The 21,561-nt window shown below is 34.1% G+C and overlaps 1 protein-coding gene across 5 annotated transcripts in view; it reads right to left on the reverse strand.

Annotated features, from left to right (window-relative positions):
- Positions 1 to 19,451: 19,451 nt before the first annotated feature.
- OSBPL6 (oxysterol binding protein like 6) overlaps positions 19,452 to 21,561 on the reverse strand; it is a 250,526-nt gene continuing 248,416 nt past the window's right edge. For all 5 annotated transcript variants that reach the window (XM_051986135.1, XM_051986134.1, XM_051986133.1 and 2 more), the window contains one exon: positions 19,452 to 20,174. In XM_051986135.1, coding sequence (XP_051842095.1) covers positions 20,066 to 20,174 — 109 coding nt within the window. In that variant the 3' untranslated portion in view covers positions 19,452 to 20,065. The remainder of the gene's footprint in view (positions 20,175 to 21,561) is intronic.

Below are 21,561 nucleotides of genomic sequence, written 5' to 3' on the forward strand. Positions count from 1 at the left end.
ACCATTTGATGGAATTTTTCACAAAGGGGATTTCATCTCCTCCCTCCATGCTTGCTTGGGAATAATCTCTATCCTCATCTTTGCTTCCTGGAATTCAAGCAAGTGCTTCCTACCTTCCAAAATGTATTGCAGCAGGAGCCTGAAAGACCAATCAGGAGTTTGATTATGTATGTCCTTTAGCAAGGAGCCAGAGCATAAATGCCATCAAAAGTTACCTGCTCAGCTATGTTTTCAGTTCTGTAGGAAATGCTATTGTCCAATGCTCCAAGACACTATTTACTTATGTTTCTTGCTTCTCCTCCCCCATATGATGTATTTTAAAAGTTTGTCTTTGTATCCATCCTTATTGCCTATCTCAATCCCTGACATATAAGTGCTAAATGAATGAATGCCTGTTGATTTTTAATTGAATTGAAACTGCAGAGGTTCCTTTCTGTGAAGTCAGTCAGTCACATTGCATTTATTTGAGAACAAAGTACAATTAAGCTCCTAATATGTTTCACACACTATAGTAAGCACTGGGGATACAAAGAAAGGCAAAAGATGTCCCCATTCTCAAGGAAATTACAGCCTAAAGGGGGAGACGACATGGAAACAAATAACTAGATACAAGATATAGATAGGATAAATTGTGGGTGTGTCAGAGGAAAGAAGGCACAAATTTTCTTGCAGAAATTCATGACAAAGGTACTATTGCTTAAACCTGGTGTAGGGTAGCCAGAATGGGGCTCGATTTGGCCAAGATGCAGTCATAGAGCTAAATAGGGATAGGAGGTGTGAAAATATTTGGAATGAAAAAAGAAAGGGTGGGGCAAACTAGACTGTGGTAACTGGGAAAGAAGGCTTGAAGTGTGACAACATGGCCATCAAAAGCAGAGCCTGATTTTGAGTGAAAAAATAGGGACCATGAGTGAAAAGGTAGGATAGTTCAGATATTGAATATAATGTGACACTTTTGTAGGGATATGTTGGATAGTGTTTTTTAGCTTTTTTCCTTTTTTCTTTTAAAATTCTTTGTTATAAGAGATGGCTTAATGGTATGGGATGGGAAATATAGATGCTGTAAAAATAAAATAAATCAATAAATATTACAAAAAGAAAGAATAATTCAAACAAATAATAGACCAAGATTATTTTGTGTCATGGACCTCTTTGGCATCTTGGTTAAACCTATAGACTAATCTCTTCTCAGAACAATGTTTTTAAAATTTATAAAATAAAATGTGTAGAATTACAAAGGAAACTGTGTTGAAATAGTTATCAAAATATAAAAAAAAAGTTCACAGACCCCAGATTTCGAACCATTACAATAGATATAAGCTAGAACAATGTATCCAACATGCATCTATGGAGAATTCAGACTTTATAACATGAATCTGAAAGTTAAAGAGCTTGAGATTTCCCTAGGGGCCAGACCCCTTAGGAAAATTCCTAACTGATAGTGAGAAGGTAGCATTAGAGTGAGAATCGTTTTTTTAATTAAATTCCATTTTTTAATTAACCAAATTTGTCTTCTTTCCTTCCCCCAATTTAAAAAAAGCAAAAAAATAGAGATCTTCTAACAAATACATATAGTCAAGCAAAACAAAATCTATCTATCCACATCTATCTATCTATCATCTATGTATCATTCTGCATCATGAATTCATCACTTCTCTGCTAGGAGATGGGCAGTTTGCATGTTTCAGTCAGGATTCTTTTAATTGAACTCAGAGGGATGAATCTGGAACCTAATAGTTCCACAGATTCTTCCTAGGATTCAGAGTCAGAAATTTCAGAAAGTGACTAAAATGTTAATGAAGTTCTGATCAAAGATCCCAGCATGAGATTTAGAACCTCTATAGACTTCATAAGACAGTGAAGATGAGGGGGCAGAAGATGGGGAGGAGTAACCAGGAAAAGAACCCAAATCTGGATAAAAAGGAAAGTTAGAAGAAAGGAAAAAAATATGATTTAGACTTCTACAAGACAGTCAATAAAGCTTAGAGACTGAATAAGCAGAATTGAGTATTAGCCAGTACTCTACCTCCACCACACTGGATTCCTTTATTTTCTTAGTATATGTTACTGTGTACCAACTTATCTAGCCTTGTGGGTTGTACAACATTGTAAGTAAGAAGAATGAGGATGGAAATCCTGGAATATCAGGAACACAGCCTATCAAGTGACTGCCACCTTGTGGGCAGTGGACCAAAATAGATTCAGCATGGAAAATGGACATGAAATAGTAACAACATGATCTTTATCAAAATACCAATTTTTATCAAATCATTAATAGAAAAAGTAGTTTTCCAGGTTTAGGTACACTTTTGTTTTCAGAGACTTTCTACTAAGAACATATCTATCTCTATATATATTATACAGAATTATAAAATGTGATTATGTTTTATAATTATGTATAAAGTACTATTAATATTTATATATCAATTATAATATAGAATATATAATTACTCTAATACAATTAATATGTAATATAATGTTTATATATATTTTAGTTAAATTACTTTGTTTTTCAAAGTGCTGAGATTAGAAAAAATTATGTGAGTCTAATCATTTCTGGCAGGTTGGTTTTACTCTATTTTTAAAACCACAAGAAAACTATTAATAGAATAGTGCAGGAGATGGCTATCTGCAACTTTTGTTTAAAATCATGAAATGGCAATAATTTCTACACATTCAAAAATCATATATCAGGAAAAAAATGATGCATTTTTTCAAACTGGTGTAGCAAATACTTCATCATGAATAATGATAATGATAATAATAATAAGAAGAACTTATGCTTATATCATGTTAGTGTTACAGTGTTTAAATATACATTTGATTAAACATTTATGGAGTATCATCTTTACAATACAAAGTATTTAGAATGACAGATGAAAAAACCATCTTATAAGATAGGGCCCCAAAAGAGAGGATACCGTAATGGTAGAAAACTAGGATCTTTTTTTCCTATCTCTTCTTTGCCTTTGAGTGAAATGTATTTCTTTATCTAATTTGTGTGTGTGTGTGTGTGTGTGTGTGTGTGTGTGTGTGCGCGCGCGTGTGTGTGTGTGTGTGTGAACTTATTCCTTTTTTTGAGTAATTCAGATGATTATAAGATTGAAGAGTCAGCTGTAGCTCTATCCCTTCCACTTTATTTGTATAGATGTCTACATATACACTTCATTATATAAGATAATTTTCCTAAGGTCAGAAGCAAGGGGCTTCTGAAGGATTGAGTGCAGTTGAACATGAACAGGACTGACATGGGGAAGATCCTTACAGATGCCAGGGCCCTGGGACAAGGCCCTAATCCTAATTATAGCTGTCACTGTCAGCATGACATCTGATATATCTACTTTAGGCATTTTATTAGTAAAGATTCTCTCAACAAATATCAGATTTTTTTTGGTTCACACTAAATAGTATTTTTCACTTTAATATTTGTGAAGAGTAGAAAGAGCTTAAAAATATGTACAATGTATTCTGAAGACTGAATGTAGTGATCAAAAACAATTCAAGGCTATTTTCTTCACAGTACTTTATTTCCAAATTGTTACTGTGTGAGTCTTCAAACAGTCATTTATGAAGAAGGTGGATTATACAAAATATTTTATCAACTGAACAATTTTCAGGGTCAGATTATTTGGACTATAAATGCATCTTTATTCTTACTTCTTGACTAGTATACCCAAGCACAATGAGATTTTATAAATCTTGTTGATAGTTTTCATTACACTAGTATTTTGGCATTATGGCTAGATATCTTCAAAACATCATTAATAATTTTATAAGTTTGCAGCTGAGCAACTTTCCTAGAGGATTCCTCCCTAAATGCATGTTTTCCCTCTAAGATTATATTTTTTTCAATCAGCAAAATTCTGCCTTTTCAGCCTCTCATTCCAATACCACAGGATTCCCTGTATATATGATTTAGTAGTCCCAATTTTTGTTTGAGCTTGATACCACTGTCTTAAAGCACCATAGTATATCATCACATTTATTTTCTGTAGGTTATTTATCCATTTCCCAATTGTGGGCACCTCCTACTTCACCTCCTCAAAAAAAGCTATAAACATTTTTGTACATCCTTTGAATTTATTTTACTCAAAACTAATCACTCCCTTGTAATTCTTCCTCTTTCTTCTCCCCTTTTCCTTTTATTTCCCTGTTGAATGAAATGTATTTGTCTACTCAACTTCCTGCATATGCACATACACATCTTCTTCCTTCAACTTGTTCAGATGAGATGAGATTGAAGTATCAGTTGCCACCCCACCATTTCCACTTTGTACAGATGTATATTTTTACACCCTTAATAATTTTTTTTAACCTTCCTTTCCTTTTTCCATTCTTTCCTTTTCCCACTCCCCATTGTATTGCTCTTTCTTTCCCTTTCTTTGCATTCCCAGTCCTAATTGGACTTCCTTATGAACCTTGATGATAATTACTTAAGTTTATTTAGTATATTTAGTATTTTTAATTTTTAATGTATTTTAATTTAAAATGAATTATATTTATTATTTATTAATAATTAGGAATAATAATAATAATCCAATTAATAGGATAGTATTTTTTCCCCATATTTGAATGTAAGCTACGTACTCTTATTTAGTCTCTCATTAATATTCATCTGTGTTTACTTTTTTAGTTTCTCTTAATACCTGTGTTTAAATTTTAACATTTCTACTTAGCTTAAATTTTTTCATCAAGGATGGTTGCAAGTTTTATACTTCATTAAAAGTCTACTTTTCCCCCTATAACATTTTACTCAGGCTTGCAGCCATGTTGTTATTCTTATCTTTTACCTTTAATCTCTTCCTCCATGATTGCTTTTAAAAGAGCTAACTTTGAATCTCCATTCCCTTTTCTAATATCAACAAAAATATATAAAACACCTATTAAATATTAAATACCAGACATTCTGTTAAAAAATTTACAAATATTAACTTGTCTGTTCCTTATAATAAGGTTGGGAGGCAGATGCTACTATTATTGTCTTTTTACAGATTTACAGAGTAGGTGACCTGCCCAACAGCACACAGCTATTAAGTGCCTGAGTCTGGATTTGAACTCTGGACTTCCTGATCCCAGGCCTATTAGTCTATTAGGTTCCTAGTTACAAGTTTAGCATAATCAATCCCAATCCTGTGTTCTTACCCATTACTTTCTTTAATCCTACTCATTTGTTCTGAATCCTGCTGGAGAGTACTGAAATTATTCCCACTGGGTTTACTACAAATTTCCATTATCTAATTACAACCAGGTTCTCCAGGCCACATAGTAATCCTCTTAGTAAAAAAAAAAAAAAATCATGTAAAACATATTTGACTCATGACATTTTTTCATATCACGTGATTGATTCATATTATGTTTATAGTCAATTAAAAAAAATTCTTGTCTTTTTTAGAGGAATTGTGGTTTTGCACTATCTCCATTATCTAGCAGTAATGAAGCTGATATTTTTAACCAAAGTGTAAAACTTTGAATTCATCCTTATTAAATTTCATCTCATTATGGATCAGTAAAGATCTTTTAAAATTCTTCATCTAGAATATGAGTTAATCTTCTCATCTGTATTAATTAATAAGTAAACACTTATTCCTTCATTTGAATCATTGATAAAAATGTTAACTAATACAAAGATGTGCAAAAGTCCCAAGGCACTCCACAAGAAATTACTTTCCAAATTGACATTAAGCCATTAATAACAACTCTTTGGGTCCAGCCTTTAATTTTAAATCTACCAACCTGTCTATTATCTAATCCAAATTTCTCCATCATGTCTAAAAGAAAAATAAAAGAAATTTTGTTAGATGCTTTGCTAAAATTTAGGTAAATTATATTTATTGCAACTCCTTAAATATCCTCTCAAATGGAAATGACCTTAATTTAACATGACCTTTTTTTGATAAAGTTATTCTGAGTCTTTGTACTGATTTCTTTTTCCTGGAGGGTCATGTCTCTCTCCCTTTGATTATTGACAGTATCTCAGCAGTCACATCTGTCAATTGTTCTTAGTTCTCTGTAATATTCTTCTCAGCCTTGTGACTTGAACTCTTCAAAGACAGCCAAATATTCTTTTACTATATCTCTACATATCTTTGGTATCATCTTCCTATTAACCATTTTGGTTTTGTCTTTCTTATATAAAAAAACAATTCAATTGACAAAGAAATAAAAGCAAAATAAATTTTAATAGCCCCACCTTCTGTCATTGATTATCAGTAATCCCATGGGATGTCAATATCCCGTCAATTCCAAACCGACACCATCGTCATTCTTGAGTCCTCATCTTTTTTTCTAATGAGGCTAACCTCACTACAAACTTTTATTTGCCTTTATTTTTACTAAATTTTAGCATTTTTCATACTTGCAATTCATACCTTTGTATTTGAACTGTCATCAGATACCATTTCTATTTTTTGTACATGTCTTTTAAGTAACTAATTTGGTCCCTAAAATCGCTGTATATTCATATTGTTCTCTTTAGAGAATTCCTTTTCCCCCTCTTCATCTGAATTGTTTCTCTTTATGTCTTCAAAACTTCATTCTTGAGAGCTTTCAGACGGCTTCCCCCATAACACTTTGAACAAGTAATTCTTCTCTGAACATTTTGTAATCTGCTTTTCTAAAATCTAAGGTGTATGTCAAATTATGGCTCTCTTCTCCTCCATCATAAATTCTAAGAGAAAGAGGTTATTTCTTCACAAAGTTCCCATGATTTCCATCCCAAAGATCAATTCCTCCTTAATGATGAGAAGTAGATTCAGAATAGAAGTTTCTTTTCCCAGTTCAATCACTTATTGCATAATGAAATGATCATTAAGGCAAATCAAAAATATAATTGTCTCTGTTTGGGCAGAAATATAGTTTCAGCAAATGCCATCAAGTCTCCCACTACCTTTATATCATGTTAGACTGTGGTCTTTTCCCCAATATTATCTATTTCTTAACTCTGTCAAGGTAACTTGTAGCAAATCAACTCCAGTTTGTAGAATATGCGCTTTTGCCCCCATTAATCTTCTTCCCAGTGCCTTTAATTATGCTTTCTATCTCTACCTTCTGTATAATATTTCTGCATGAGTATATCTTATGTACTATACTATTCCATATCCTTTTTTCCTATCCTATATGAAATATATCTTTATTCTAGCCATGAGCAGTATCCCAACATATCTCAATGATAGCTATGAAGGAAAATTCTCAGTTTGAATCAGAACCTGGTTTACTTACTTTGCCATCTTTATTTTGTGAATTTATTTACAGACATATGAGTTTTATCTTTGGCTCCTTTTTTGAATTTTATTTCATTTGAATTTCTGGGTAGAGGCAGCTATTTTTCCTACTCTTATGCTACTAGTTATGCTTGGTTTTGTGAATATACACAGGAAGTTTGTCTCTCTTGTTTCTTTTATTTTAAAGTATATTTGATTAGATTTGCAAGATATCTGGAAATATATTGCTATTAGTTCTTGTTTCATGCATTTCATTTCTCTCCAGGTGTCCATTATTCCTGAATGTTAAGTTATGCCCAAATTAAGTCCAAATTCATATCTCATTTTAAGACACTATCTTCTTAACATTATCCTAAATCTTGCTTTCTCTTCTGAAGTCCTTGCTTTTGTAGTGAAGAAAATACCAACTGTATCTTGAAAATCTTTATTGTCTTTCCCAAGGCTTTCTAGCTTTCCAGATTGCTTGTCAGTATCTTTTTTGTTCACATGAGTTATCAAAAATGTGTTAGTTATCTGGGATAATCCAAATCTCAAGCGTAGAGTATTTGCATAAAATTTTCTTCATTGGTGGAGAAAATGATGATTCCATTCTTCTATTTCTGTCTGATTCTCCTTTCTGCTTGAGGAGAATGGAACACTGTCTTTCTCTTATGTGTCTGCTTTTCAAGGTCTGTTCTATTTCCCTATGAGTCTCTCCCAAAAGAGTTCTCTCTAAAAGCAGGAAGGAAGAAGAATCTCTATTCTCTAATTATCTCATGTCATGTCAACTCCATACCTCATACAATGTGACAGTTCTCCTTTTCACCAATGAGGGAGGTCTTATGCAAATAGAGCAGACTGGAGACACAGTTTACAGTGGTTTGAGAAGTCTTGTGGGGTTCTCTATCACATATTCAATACAAAGCCAAAGAACACAGAAGATATCATTGTTATCATTATTGTTGTTGACATATCAGTAAATAATTTCCGTGCATCAGGGAATCACCAACCACCTTCTCTTCTTCCTCTCTAACTGGTTAATTTCTTACCATAGAGTTCCTTAGAAAAGAGATAGCTTCTTCAGAATATCCAACTCACTACTCTTTGGCAAGTGAGGCAGTGTAATGTAATGGATGGAGAGCTAGCCTTGAAGTCAGGAAGTCCTAAGTTTCAGTCCTGCCTCTGACACGTCATGTAACCCTAAGAAAATGACTCAAAATCTCAGTATGAAAGGTAACTCTGAGAGACCATGAGTTACTGACCTACAACAATGAAGCGATTTTCCTCACATGAGAATTCCCTATAACAATGAAATTGCAGGTCTAGAGTCTATTCTCATTTCTTTTACTTGACTCCAAGTGTTCAATGGTTCTCCTTTCCTTTCATCGTTCAACCTCCTATCAAAGGTCAGTATTCTACCCTTTTCTCTATTAATGTTGAAGTCCTTCTTTTCCACCCCTCTTACCCTCCTCTAATTTTTTGTTTTGTTTTGTTTTTTTTCACTGAGGCAGTTGGGGTTAAGTGACTTGCCCAGGGTCACACAGCTAGGAAGTATAAAGTGTCTGAGGACAGATTTGAACTCAAGTCCTTCTGGGCTGGTGCTCTATCCACTGAGCCACCTAGCTGCCTCCACTCCTCTAAATATTTTTAAGAGAATATTTTATCCTCCCTGATAACCTGGAGATCAGAGAGATATTCCTCAAGGTCCCTTTTCTTCTAAAAGTTTGCACTTTGTGCATAGAAAAATCACTTGTCTATGACAGAAATACAGCCATCTCACATACTTTGGTTCAGTGACTATCAAAGCTATTCTTGTTAAAAATAAGCAATTTTTTTTGGTCATTCTTCCAAGTAGCTTGCCTATATTGTTAACTAGTCCTCAAATTCAAAATAATATGTAGGAATTAACCTGAGAAATGTCAAAATATTGATCTCCATGAACATATTCAAAGAAAATAAAAAATATTAAGTATTTGCTACAATTTTTGGCATAAACAGAAAAAATTTGGGACAAGATTCTGGAATAGCAGTGCATAGACAAGTAGGATGACTAGCTGAAAAAGGATTGTTTGGGATAATGCCTCTGGCTTGTATAGAAAACAAAAGCATTTATTCCAGCTGCATTTCAGACAAGTGGGCAGCTGTGAAGCTACAAACTGTGTAGAAATAAATGGCACAGAAATGATACTCCAAGATCTAATGACCAGTGGAAATCTAGGTTTGGAGGCGGTGAGGGTGACATTTAAAAAGGTCACTATGGAATGATTCATGATTGCACAACATCATTTGCACAGGAAAGCTGGGAGGTGGTGGCCAAGAGGTTTCATGCCCTATTTTTCTTCATCTTGTATATGCTGGCAAAAGACCCAAGAGAATGGATGAATTTACCTGAGGGAAACATGTAATGGAAGGGCAGATTTGGATAAAGACCATGTAAATTATATGAATATCAGGGTGGTGTAATTATCCAGCAGGAAAAAAGATAATAGAAAAGGAGAAATGTACTACTATTTGTTAAATGTGAAATAACAATTAAAACTAAGAAAAATAAGTGAAACTACAGAAATAACCTAGCTTTTTAATGCTCCTAAAATTGGTCATATTTTGATTACTTTTACTATTTGCTAATGTATAAAAAATGATTTGTATATTTAAAAATTAAAACTAGAATTTTAAAGACATTAGTATTTTTACACTACTTATTTCTTATTTAATTCTGTAGAACAAGTATAATATGGTGGATTGAATGATTTTTCAAAAATCAAGAAAACATGAGCAAGTATACTGGTATAGGGGAAGAGTTCTCCATTTGCTGTCAGATGGAGTATAACTTCAACATTTCCTGTGTGATCCTGGAAAAAAAAATCCCTTAGCCTCTTTGATTCTTTATCTATATAATGGGTGGGGATAGAGAGGTTGGTTTTCTAAGGTCCTTTCTACATCTAAATTTATTATCCTATGATAAATACAGTCAGTGACACTATAGAAATGTCTGACTTTTCCAGTCCTAGGTGAATAGCCAAATGTATTATTATATATACTATTGGGGAAGTTAGGTGATAGTGGATAAGAGTACCATGCCTGGAGTTAGGGAGACCAAAATTCATAATAATAGTAGGGAGAATTCATAATCCAGCTCCAGACATTTACCAGGACATTTACATTTATAGATTTATACAATTACAGATTACAAGATTGTTTACATTTTGTTTCCCTTGATAGAACATGAGTTCCTTGAAAGCAGGGATTGTGATTTTGCCTTTCTTGGTATCCCCAGCACCTGGCAAAACATCTGGTGTGTAGTAAGTGCATAATGAATACTTACTTGTTGACTGACTTCTAGTTCTAAAGTTCTAAGATTCTGTAATTCCATGTTAGGTCTTGTCTTTACATTTCTAATTTTCTGTATTACTTTGCTATGCATAACATGAGATCAATATTTCCTTGATATTAGCAAGAAGCACTTTCAGTATGTTCTGTCAGTATTAACTTGTTCTTAAATTAAAACAAGCTAAAACATACTGTTGAGTATTTCTAGTTGCATACACAGAAAAATGCATAAAGAATAAGTTTTCTAATTAAATTTCTGCTATTCACATTTCTTTCTGATGTAACTGAAGTCTCCCTATAGCAATGCCTTTTGTCCATGCTGAGGGAATGTTACTGACATAAGTTCTTATGAAATTTCTAATAACTAGGCTTTCTTGGACAAGGTTAAAGATGGAGCCATGATATACCAAAGCATTCACCATGATGAGTCATGTAAGAGCAAAGTGTACACAGGATGCGTTCCATAAGAGTGCTGAAACAGACCAATGTATTTTTAGAAGAAACTGCTTTTGAGAATCAAATGATTAGAAAAGCTAGGATAGTAGGACTTGCCTTATTTCTGTTTTTTCCCATGCATTATCTACACACACCCTTCTCCACTCCTCGCCACTTTCACTATACAGAAATTAATGAAGAATTGGAGAGCTAAAAAACATGATGGACTAATTTGTTTTAAATGTTTTATTATGGGACTAGAAACAGTAATAACAGCTTGGATCTACATAGCATTTTAAGGTTAGTAGATGTATTATTTCATTTGATCTTTAAAAAAAAATACCTGGGAGGTAAGTACTATTAATATCCCTTAGGATATTATAGGAAACTGAAGTTGAGAGTGATTTGTTTAGTATCACACAGCTAGTAACTAAGGGCAACTAGGTAGTCCAGTAAGCCTGATTCAGGAAAACTTGAATTAAAATATGGTCTCAGCCACTTAGTTGCAGGACCATGACCAGATCATTTAACTTTCATTTGCCTCAGTTTTCTCATTTGTAAATGGGAATAATAATAGTGCTACCTCCCAGGACTGTTGTGAGTATCAAATAAGATAAAATTTGTAAAGTGCTTAGTACATTAAAGTGTCTGGTATATAGTGAGTGGAATAAAAATTTCAGCTACTATTATAATTAATAATAATTATTATTTTGGATTCAGATTTTTTGACTCCAGGCCCACTACTCTATTCACTGTACCAAAGAAAGAGCTGATTCTGATAATCATTAGGATAGAGACAAAATTTGAGTGTTCATGTGACATTCTCCACTGATAGAGAGAGAACTAGGATAAGAATAGAATTTCTCAGAGATTGCCAACATTTCTCAGAAATCTAAGATTACTCTTGAGTTCCATATGTGAAGTTAAATGCCATGGCTAAAAGCGCTCTGATCCATCCACAACTCATATGAGTTTTCTAAAGACTAAAATATAATAATAGGTTTGTAATATGATTTACAAATATTTTATTTTATCTCAAAACAATCCTGGGAGGTAGGTATTATCATTCCTCTTTTACAGATAAGAAAACTGAGCAGAGAGAAGGGAAGTGATTTGCTTGTAGTCACACAGCTAGTGTCTGAGATAAGATTTGAGCTCAACTCTATATTGACTCCAGTTCCAAGTGCTCTTGTCCACTCAACCCCCTATCTGCTTGACTGGGAACTGGCCACATGATTAGGAGTTAAGCATGTGTTCCATTGCTAGCCTTTAGGTATCAAATAAATAATATCAAGAGAGTGCATGGAAGGCCCTCTGAACATTAGACTCATTCTGTGTGGGTAAGCATTCATAGGAAGGATAAGATGAATTGTTGGAGAGAATAATCACATGGATGAGAAATCACAGATACACTAAAATATACCATAGAAATAAGTGGAAAATGGAAACTAGAAAAATTGTGTAATTGTTTGAATATACTGATAGATAAAAATAAACTCTAAAAATTTAGAGATCTTTAGGACAAAAGATCATATAGGAACATAGATTTAGAACAGGAAGGCACCTTAGAAGTCTTTTGCTCTAAGCCCCTTATATCACAACTGAAAACCAAAGATAGAAAGAGCCTGATCCAAATGTCACCAGGTATTAATTGGGAGGAAGGGGATCTGAATACCAGCCTCCTAAAGTCCAGTAATTTCCACTATACCATGTGATTTCCAGGACTTTGTATAGATGTTCTACAGAAGATTTAGAGAAAGCTCAGACCTTTTGATAGTTAATTCATTTAAAATTTATTGATTTTCCTGTGCTCTTACAAATGTAACATTCTCATATATACAACATTCATTAAAGAGGCACAATTCCTATTTTGAGGTGGCACAATTTTAAACATTTTGCAGCGAATAATTAGTCTTTTCTTAGTAAATTTCATTATGGGCTTTTTCCTTTTTTAGAAAAAAAGAAAGCTCCTTGAAATACCAGACCTATTTAAAATTAGAATCCCATACCTCATTTTTGATTGGCTCTGATTTTCCATCTTAGAATGACCATAAATGCAAACCATTTGCCCATGATTATTGCCTTCCAGACATTTTGCACCCTTGTTGATAAGCTGAGTAACTTTGCAGTGGACCTGTTTCAGGTAAAATATTCTTCCACTGTACTTTAAAGGAAGTAGTCCACCTGGGTGAAGATCTGATGATGTAGCTTCTTTATGAAGTTAACTCTCAGTGATTTAAAGAATTGTTAGAAGACCTTCCTGCTCCTTAGTTTCAGAGGCCACTCTCCTCCTAGGATCCCTCTACAAATTTCTCCTATCAAGATAGGAGAGGTGCAGGAAAAAAGAAAAATTGCAGAGAAATAATGGGGAGGCTGGAGCTGGGACTTGTAGCATTTGAAGGAGGCTTATGCTAGCCCATAGGAGCTCAATCTAGAAAAGTGAGCTGAGCTATCCTTTATCCAGAATTGAATACTATAGGTTTTTTATTTTTGTCCTTTTCAGCACTCCTTCATAAATAATACTACTGATATTTGCGATACAAAGCATCTGATGTCAAGTTTCTGTACCTGGACAGTACAGCCAGTGAGGTAATAAGCTAATGAGGAGGAAAAAACTTTTGATTTCTTGGGATGACGAGCTCTACAATGGGTTTCTAGTTCCTGGAAAGGACCTTAACTGTTTTTTTTTTTTTTTTTAAAGTATTCTCAGCTATATGCACATTGCTAGTTAATAGGAAAACACTTTTGGTTAATATTGACAATCAGTTGCCAGATTTGCCTTAGAATCCTACGAGATAATGGTGGGCTTAAAGTGCTCACTACCATTCCCTGCTGGTCACTGAACCAAAAATGGCTGAATTTGGGATTGGAGTGAGGATAAGAATGAGGTGTTTCTCACCTTCTCCATCGGTAAGCTCCAAAGGCATCCCTTCTGCGTTATCTTTCCCTGGTTACTATTTGAATTTTCATAGCTTTTGCTTGCGCTTTTTAATACTCTATCTCTTCATTACTGAGTAATGTTAGAGTACTTTTAATTTGGCTACAGAATAGTGAGTGTTGTGTCTTTGATTAAGTGACTACTGGAATTTGCCAGGAGAGACCAGTGGAAACCCAGTTCCCAGATTGACTCAGGTCCATGCACTGCCAATAGTGCCCATTTCCAGCCAAAAATTAGTTTTTAACCTCATTTCTCCCAGATGTAGAATGAATGCAGAAATTAGCAGACAGTACAACAAACCCCACTGAGAAGAGCAGAAGGCAAACATGTCTTATAAGAAAAACAAACAGAAATTTAAGAACGTAAGCAAACACGTTAGTGGCACAGCCACTCCCTGATAATCATTACCAACATCAAAACCAGATTCTCACGAGCAAGAATTCTGCTCTTTCAGTGACCATTTCATTATAAGAGGGGATCATGAGTGGGGTGGGGGGAGAAGATAACATTTAACATGCTTCCTTCAGCATTAAAACCAGTTTGGATTCCAGAAGGATGGAATTTCATGGATGTGGTCATTTAGAAATAAAAGAGTTTGTTATCTAAAACTGTGAAATTTAAGATTTAGACAGTATATTGTTCAAGTTCTATTGGGCCACCTTTGCTAGCATTGATTGCTATTTTTCCTGTATATTGCTACTTGGGGTGCATGTGTTTGTAGGGCAAGTTTTGAAAGACAATGTGTTTATGCACATATAACAATAATCTTACAAGAACTATGATATAGCCATCTTAAAATCATTAGTTTAATTTTTTCCAGGATATCATTTTAATTACTGAAGATCTATGGGGATGAGAATATAGAAAGTATAATCAAAGTGAAGGGAGGAAACCTACTGCAACAGGAGAAAGACTTAAAAAAAAAATAGTGTAAAGAAGTTCATCGGTTTCTTATAGTGGCTAGAAATTATGTGAAGAAATAGGCAGTATACAAATTGGATTATACCCTCTTTTCTTGAATCCTCAAACTGCCTTCCATTTCCCTTTTTTGTCACATCCCCATACAAAGACAATCAGTGGAAAATGGTAGTGAGGACAGAATGAAGAGACGAATATAAACATTTTTACATTACAAAAAAAAATTTGCAGCAAACAAGACATAAGATTTCACCAGGTGCTCTCTATTGGAAAACACTGAGGTAACAAGTGCTATATAATTGTACGGTATTGTTTTTAATCTTCGAAGAGTCTCTTTGCAATAGTTGCAGTTTTTTTTTTTAACCCACAAGCATGCATAAATATTGTGTATCTTACAAAAACAATGTCATATTAAAAAAAAAAAAAAGGTAAAAGAGGGACAGAAAGTGCATTCCTATCCCTCAAATGAGAGTTCAGGAACTGGAAAGAATGCAAATCAATTCATTGATTTTGAAAGATAGGAGGATGTAGAATATTAAAAGGTAACTGCTTTTAGGTACAAAACAAATTTAAGCTGGCTTAGTCATTTGGGTAGCATGTGCTTAAAATGCTGGACATATTGCTTTTATCATACTATCTTGAACAAGGGATTCTACTTTAATACTAAACCTCTACTCAGGAGAGCCAATATTATCTTTTCTAGGAGTGATATATTTTGTCATTTCCTCTAAATGGACTTAATGACAAAAAATTTGGGGAGTCAAACAAGGTCTTGAAGTTCTACATCAGAAATGGATACCATTATTAAACTTACACATCCAAACTAGATGCAAGCCAGGAATAGTATAATATAGCCTAAACATGGGCACAAGTAAGTGCTCTATGTGCTTAAAATAATTTTAAAATTACAAAAGGAATTTAATGAAGAGAAATACAACAAAAGTGGGATGCTAGCTTTCAGAAGTAGCATTTCCTAAGCTATGGGGTTGTTTTGAAGAAAGTACTTTGGTCTAAGGGCAACTTTTTCGATGAGAAAATCAGTAATGTATGAAAAGCAATTCCAGATTGTCTCATTAGATGTTCTGAATACAGAGGTGACTTTTTATAAACCTTTAATATAATGACTCTTTTGTGGAGATGACTCCACTTTTGTATATAGAATGAATTCACTTTAATAATCCACTTTTTATTTGAAACTGAGCATTCTCCTAATTGCCATTTTATTATCTGTGAAGGTGGGTGCCTAGACAATTAAAATCTAAATAGTAATGGCCAGATCAACTGCTTTTTAGCTAACCAAAGACTATTTCCTCTTCCTACACAGCTCAACTTTTAATTGGCTTGCTAAACAAAAAGGATTTTGTTAGTTTTTGTCTTCATTTCTCCTAATCATTTCTTGGTGGAACAGTTAACAATTTAGTGAAGTTCTAAGAAGAAGTTAGAAGAATGACAAGCAGGACACACCTGATAACTCAAAAAATGGATAATTACTCTTTAGATGGAAGGTTTCTTGGTTAGGAATGAAAGTCATCTTGAAGAAAACTCTCAATGCCAATTTTGAAGATAGCTTAAGTGATAGTTAATGGGTTTGGGTGAGAAAGCATTTTATAGTTATGAGCATATATAATTGTAGAGTGATATTTTAAATTATTGTTTATAAAAATCAGAGTTTGATTCAAGAAGATGCATTAGCAACTGCCTTGTCATTGTACTAAGAATTTCTGGGCTTTCCTGTTTGTCTTCCTCTATGTGTTGTTTCTCTCTAATAGGATGTGAACTCCTTGGATCAGGAACTATCTTAGTTTCTTTTTTTTTTTTTTTTTTTTTGTATTGCCAGTACTTTGCAAATTTTTAATAATGATTTTTCTTTTATTTATTCATAAGTGTTTTGGGATTTATAACAGGAAATATATCTTTCAATCTGGGGAAATAATCCTTTTTAATAAAAAAAAGTCATCTTTAAAGGAACTGATTTATTAGAGAGCAAATTCACATGCTAGGCAGTGATATTCATGCCGTAAAATACTTTGCTTCTGTTGCTGCTTCCTTGCTGAGCTGTGCCACTGACCCATTTTGCACATTCATAACCAGAGCCATAGGGTCATAGTCATTTGTTATTGCTCTCCTTAATGACTAGAAATTATGAGAGGAGAGTGATAAACAAATCTCTGGGATAATACAATACTACTAGAAGTCCCAGTCTGTATGCACAGAGGTCTTTTGATAGCAAAATAGGCATGTAGAGTGGTAACAACTCCAGAAACCAATTTAGGCTTTTATCAAAACAACTGTTCAATATTATTATCTATTTTTGCTGTTAGAAAGTCTCAGTTAAACTACTATATAAAAAAATCTAAAGATAAGAAACTTTATAGTTACTTAAGCACTGCACAAATAATATATGAAAAATGAACCGTAGGGAAATGTAAATGCAAACATCAATTCTAGCATTTACAATATTCAATATGTTTTCTAAAAACTTTGTTGAACATTTTCAAATGATAGTCTGATCAAGTCTAAACTTCAAAAAAATTAAGTCATATAGGTTTCTGAGTCTTTTTTTTTTTTTTTAAATGGGCATGAGGGAGTGTCTAGACCTGGGATTTCAACAGTTTGTATCTAATATGTAAATTCTCTCCACTGATGCAAATTTTAAATTATCTTAGAGAATTGGAGTATTGAGATGTTAAATAACTTGTATATATAATTAGTAGTGTAAGATGCCTGGTGGACTTGAAAACTCTAAATATGTGTGTGTGTGTTTTATTTTTCATATCCTCAGTTCCAATTGGAGACCATCAAGCTAGCTTCTGCCAGAAGTAAAATCAAAACCTTTCTAATAAATGCTCTTTTACCATCTCAGACTCCATACTCTCCATAGAAGTTTTATTCTTTCTGATTTAATTCTATAATATGACAAATTTCTATTTATCCTTTCCAAACTGCCTCATCAAGCTATTTCCTGCATTATTTTTCTGCAATCATGTCTTTAATAACCATTTATTTTGTATAACACTTCCCCTATGTTTGGACTGTGTTATGAGATATTTCAAGGAGGTACTCTTAAGGGCAGGAGAAAGAAGCTTCAAACATTAATTACAGAAGGTCAGCAGCTGTTTTCACAAGAAGAGGTCAAGAGGATTCTGTTTAAAAGCATACGCCTTAGCAAGCTGTGTGGTCAGACAGAGGAGTGGGTTGAGCATGAAGAAGGCATGTAATCCCGTGGGTAGAACTACCCACAGAGGTGGAATGGGGATAACTGGAAAAGTGGGAAGGAGATAAAATTCATGTGGTTTAAGGGAGATGCCAAAATCTGGTTATTTGCTAACTTAATATGGTCTGCATACCTTATACGAATGTAAAGCTTTACCCTATTTGTCTTCCTATCAGATTAAACAGGAACCCTGTTCCTGAATTTGTGCCCTGTCTAGTCATATTAACTAAGCTGGTTAGCCTATGAAAGATTCTATCACTTTTACCTACACTTTCATTAGAGTTTTCTTTTTACTTCTGATACAGGTGTTATCTAAAGAATGGAATATACATTTTTTCTTCAAGTCTTGACTTTTTTGTTGGGTGTGATAAATACTAGAATCACTATGAGTGATTAAACAAGTAAAATTTTAATGATCTTGTTATCAGTTTAAGATAACAGTTGTAGCCCAATTATAGGGCTCTAACTAAGAATAAATATATGAGTGTATATGTAGATCTTTTGTAAGAAAATCTCTTAAGATTTTCATACAGGCATTAATTTTTTGCCATTTACATGCAAAACAAACTGTGAATACTGATGCAAGTTGCCTGCTTAACCTTCCCATGTGGGTGGTAGTGGAAAAACAGGCCCTAAATTATGCAAAATACAGGTATGGCCACTTTTGGGGTAAGCAATGATTTCCTTATTCATTCCTCTTTCAGAGTTGAAAAAAAAAAAAAACTCTTAAGTGCTTGATAAATAAATGGCCATCTACCAACAAAAATCTTATTTCCTCCCTGAAAAAAAAAAAAAAAAAACAAACAAACTCAGAATCACTTAATGGAAAACATAGAACACAGTTTTGCATAGCACTCATTTAGACAACACAAATAAGCAGTTATTAATGCTAATAGGTAGGTGTTCCTCTTCCTGTTCCTACTGAAAATTATCTAGGGATCCTGGATGAGGGAGTCAGGAGGTTGGCAAGCAATATGATGACAAATCCCAGCTCTAAATCCATGTAATTAAATCTCCTCTGTGCCTTACATAAAAATGACAGTTAAGATTATAGTACTATAGAGCCCTGAAGAGTTATTCACGTCCTCCAGGTTCTCCTTCAAAGATTTCTTAACACTGTTGCAACGTATGCAAATTAGATTTTGTCCACTAAATGGGTTCACTGTGATTTTAAGACCAGCAGGGATTATTTTTCAGAGAAGGTTATTTTAGGATAGGAATTTCTTAACTAGCAACCCAGATGCAGCTTTCTGTTTCTCTGCTGATGGATCCCAACCCCAGCATCCATCTCACCAAAGCCAGGTCGGTTGCTTCTCCTTGCCATGTGATTCCCCATTTATGCTCCTTTATGGGACTGCTTTGACCCCTGATTGGAGATCCTATCATACTTCAAAAAGAGCTGTTCTTCACACCAGCCTAAGAGCACACATTTTAAAATGATTTATTTTACAACTTCACATTTCTTAAGGCATGAACAATGGTGTATGAATGGAACAGGTTTCCCAAAGCATTATGTTTTGTTGTTGTTGCCACTGTTGCTTAACAAGGCCAGCACAAGCATGTCACATCACAGGATAGACAAACGTCAAGCCTGAACTGACCCAGAGCTGTGATCCAGGAGTTTATAGTATATATAATCATGGCTCTTCCAAGCGAATGACCAAATTCATATTTTATACATTTATACATAGTATTTTGAACTCTCGAGGTTGGCTTTAAGCACCAGGTACAGTTTTTTTTTTCTTTACAAACTCTTCAGACTTTGGATTACTTTTATCTGCTCCCTTTATTCTGCGTTTCAAGGGTGAGGACGTTTTAAGGAGTATGGCTGCAGCAAAACAGAAAAAATCCCAAAGTGGTCAGGGGCCTGGTCTAATGCACTTTTGAAAGTCCATTATAAAGATGAATAGAAAAGCAAATGGTAAGTTTTCTGTAGACCCACAAACCACGCTTAGCTATAAGAAACATCATTGTGCATAGTTATTTATTCATTCAGAGTGTGATATGTGTACTCAGATCTATAGTCTTGGGTTACCAGAGTACAGGGCTTTCTACTTTGCTAAAGCCAGGGTCCTTTCGAAGTTCCCAATAGGTGTCATTAGAAACCCATGCTTCTCTTTGATTGGCATCAATGACTTTTCTGTGAAAACAGAAAAAAATTCACATCAGATTCAATTCAACTCAATTCCAAATATTTTTTAAACGTCTGACATGTTGCAAGGCATTGAAACAGACCTTGATTTTCTTTTGTAGCCATGGAAACTTATTAAAACTGATATTACTGGCTATGTAGGTTATCTTACACACCTCAGTTGGAGTAGTCTTGGTCAATTGTACTTTGCAAAGTCATGGTCACTATTTATTTTGATGTATTAGCACATCCCCACTGTTGTTGTGTTCATAACCATGTCAGAAGAAAAATAATTCAAGTGGGAAACCATCTGGCTAACACTTCAAAGTGGATTTTTAAATTCACGTTTTCTGCAGGACTCCAGCTGGGTCTCAATATGCTAACAGAATTACGATCTCATTGATATGGGTATTCTTTCCAACGATGCAGATCACAGCTTCACCATGCCTGGTTATCTTATTCTACTTTGGGCCATGATCTCCTCCAAATTTGCCAAAGAGAATCCACCTGATATGCTGGAAGCCTTCATTAAAGTCTTTTAAAACTATAGGATTTTAAGTATTATCAAAGATACACAATTATGTTATGGCCTTCTGGGCTATATGAATTACTACTCACTAATTTGCACTAATTACTACTTATTCATCACTTCTTCACTAATTTGGAATAATCTGGAGCAGGCAGAGACAAAGTGAGTTTATGATACAGTTGAATCTGAATTTTTTTTTTAAATCACAAGAGTATTGAAGCTGAAAGGGAATTCAAGTCAATAAGCCCAATAATTTATCAAGCTCCTATTATGTATTAGACACTGTGCTACATATTTGGGATACATCAAAAAGTCCAGAAGACTAGTCCCTGCTCTCAAGGAACTCACAGTTTAAAGAGGGAAACAGACAAGATGTATTTCTGAATACATTTGGAATAGCCTCAGAGCAAAGGCACTTGAGTTAAGGAAAACGGGGGATTGCTTTTTGTTTAAGATAACATTTTAGCTGGGACTTAAAAGAAGCTAGGGAAACCAGGCAATAGAGATAAGGAGAGAGTATTTCAGATACAGATGACAGCCAATGAAAATGTCCTGAGTTGGAAAATGAATGTTTTATGCATGGGAAAACAAGAAAGGAAGCTTGGAGACCATCTACTTAGATGGTCTCCATTTTATAGATGAAGTCAATGATGTCCAGAAAAGTGATATAATCTGCCTGGAGTTGCTGAGTTAAAATTTAAAATGAGAGGCATTTAAACTGAGATTTTATCCTCCTTTTAACATCACTTTTTTCCCCCAGAGATAAGGAAGAAGGGAAAGAAGTTGTTTCTGAACCTGTGATCTTATTCCTGAGTTTTGACTGATGAGAAGGAAGGGAAAAATATTCCCTGAAATTCAAGACCCAGC

Source organism: Antechinus flavipes, chromosome 3 (genome assembly GCF_016432865.1).
Source record: "Antechinus flavipes isolate AdamAnt ecotype Samford, QLD, Australia chromosome 3, AdamAnt_v2, whole genome shotgun sequence".
NCBI classification, from domain to species: Eukaryota; Metazoa; Chordata; class Mammalia; order Dasyuromorphia; family Dasyuridae; genus Antechinus; species Antechinus flavipes.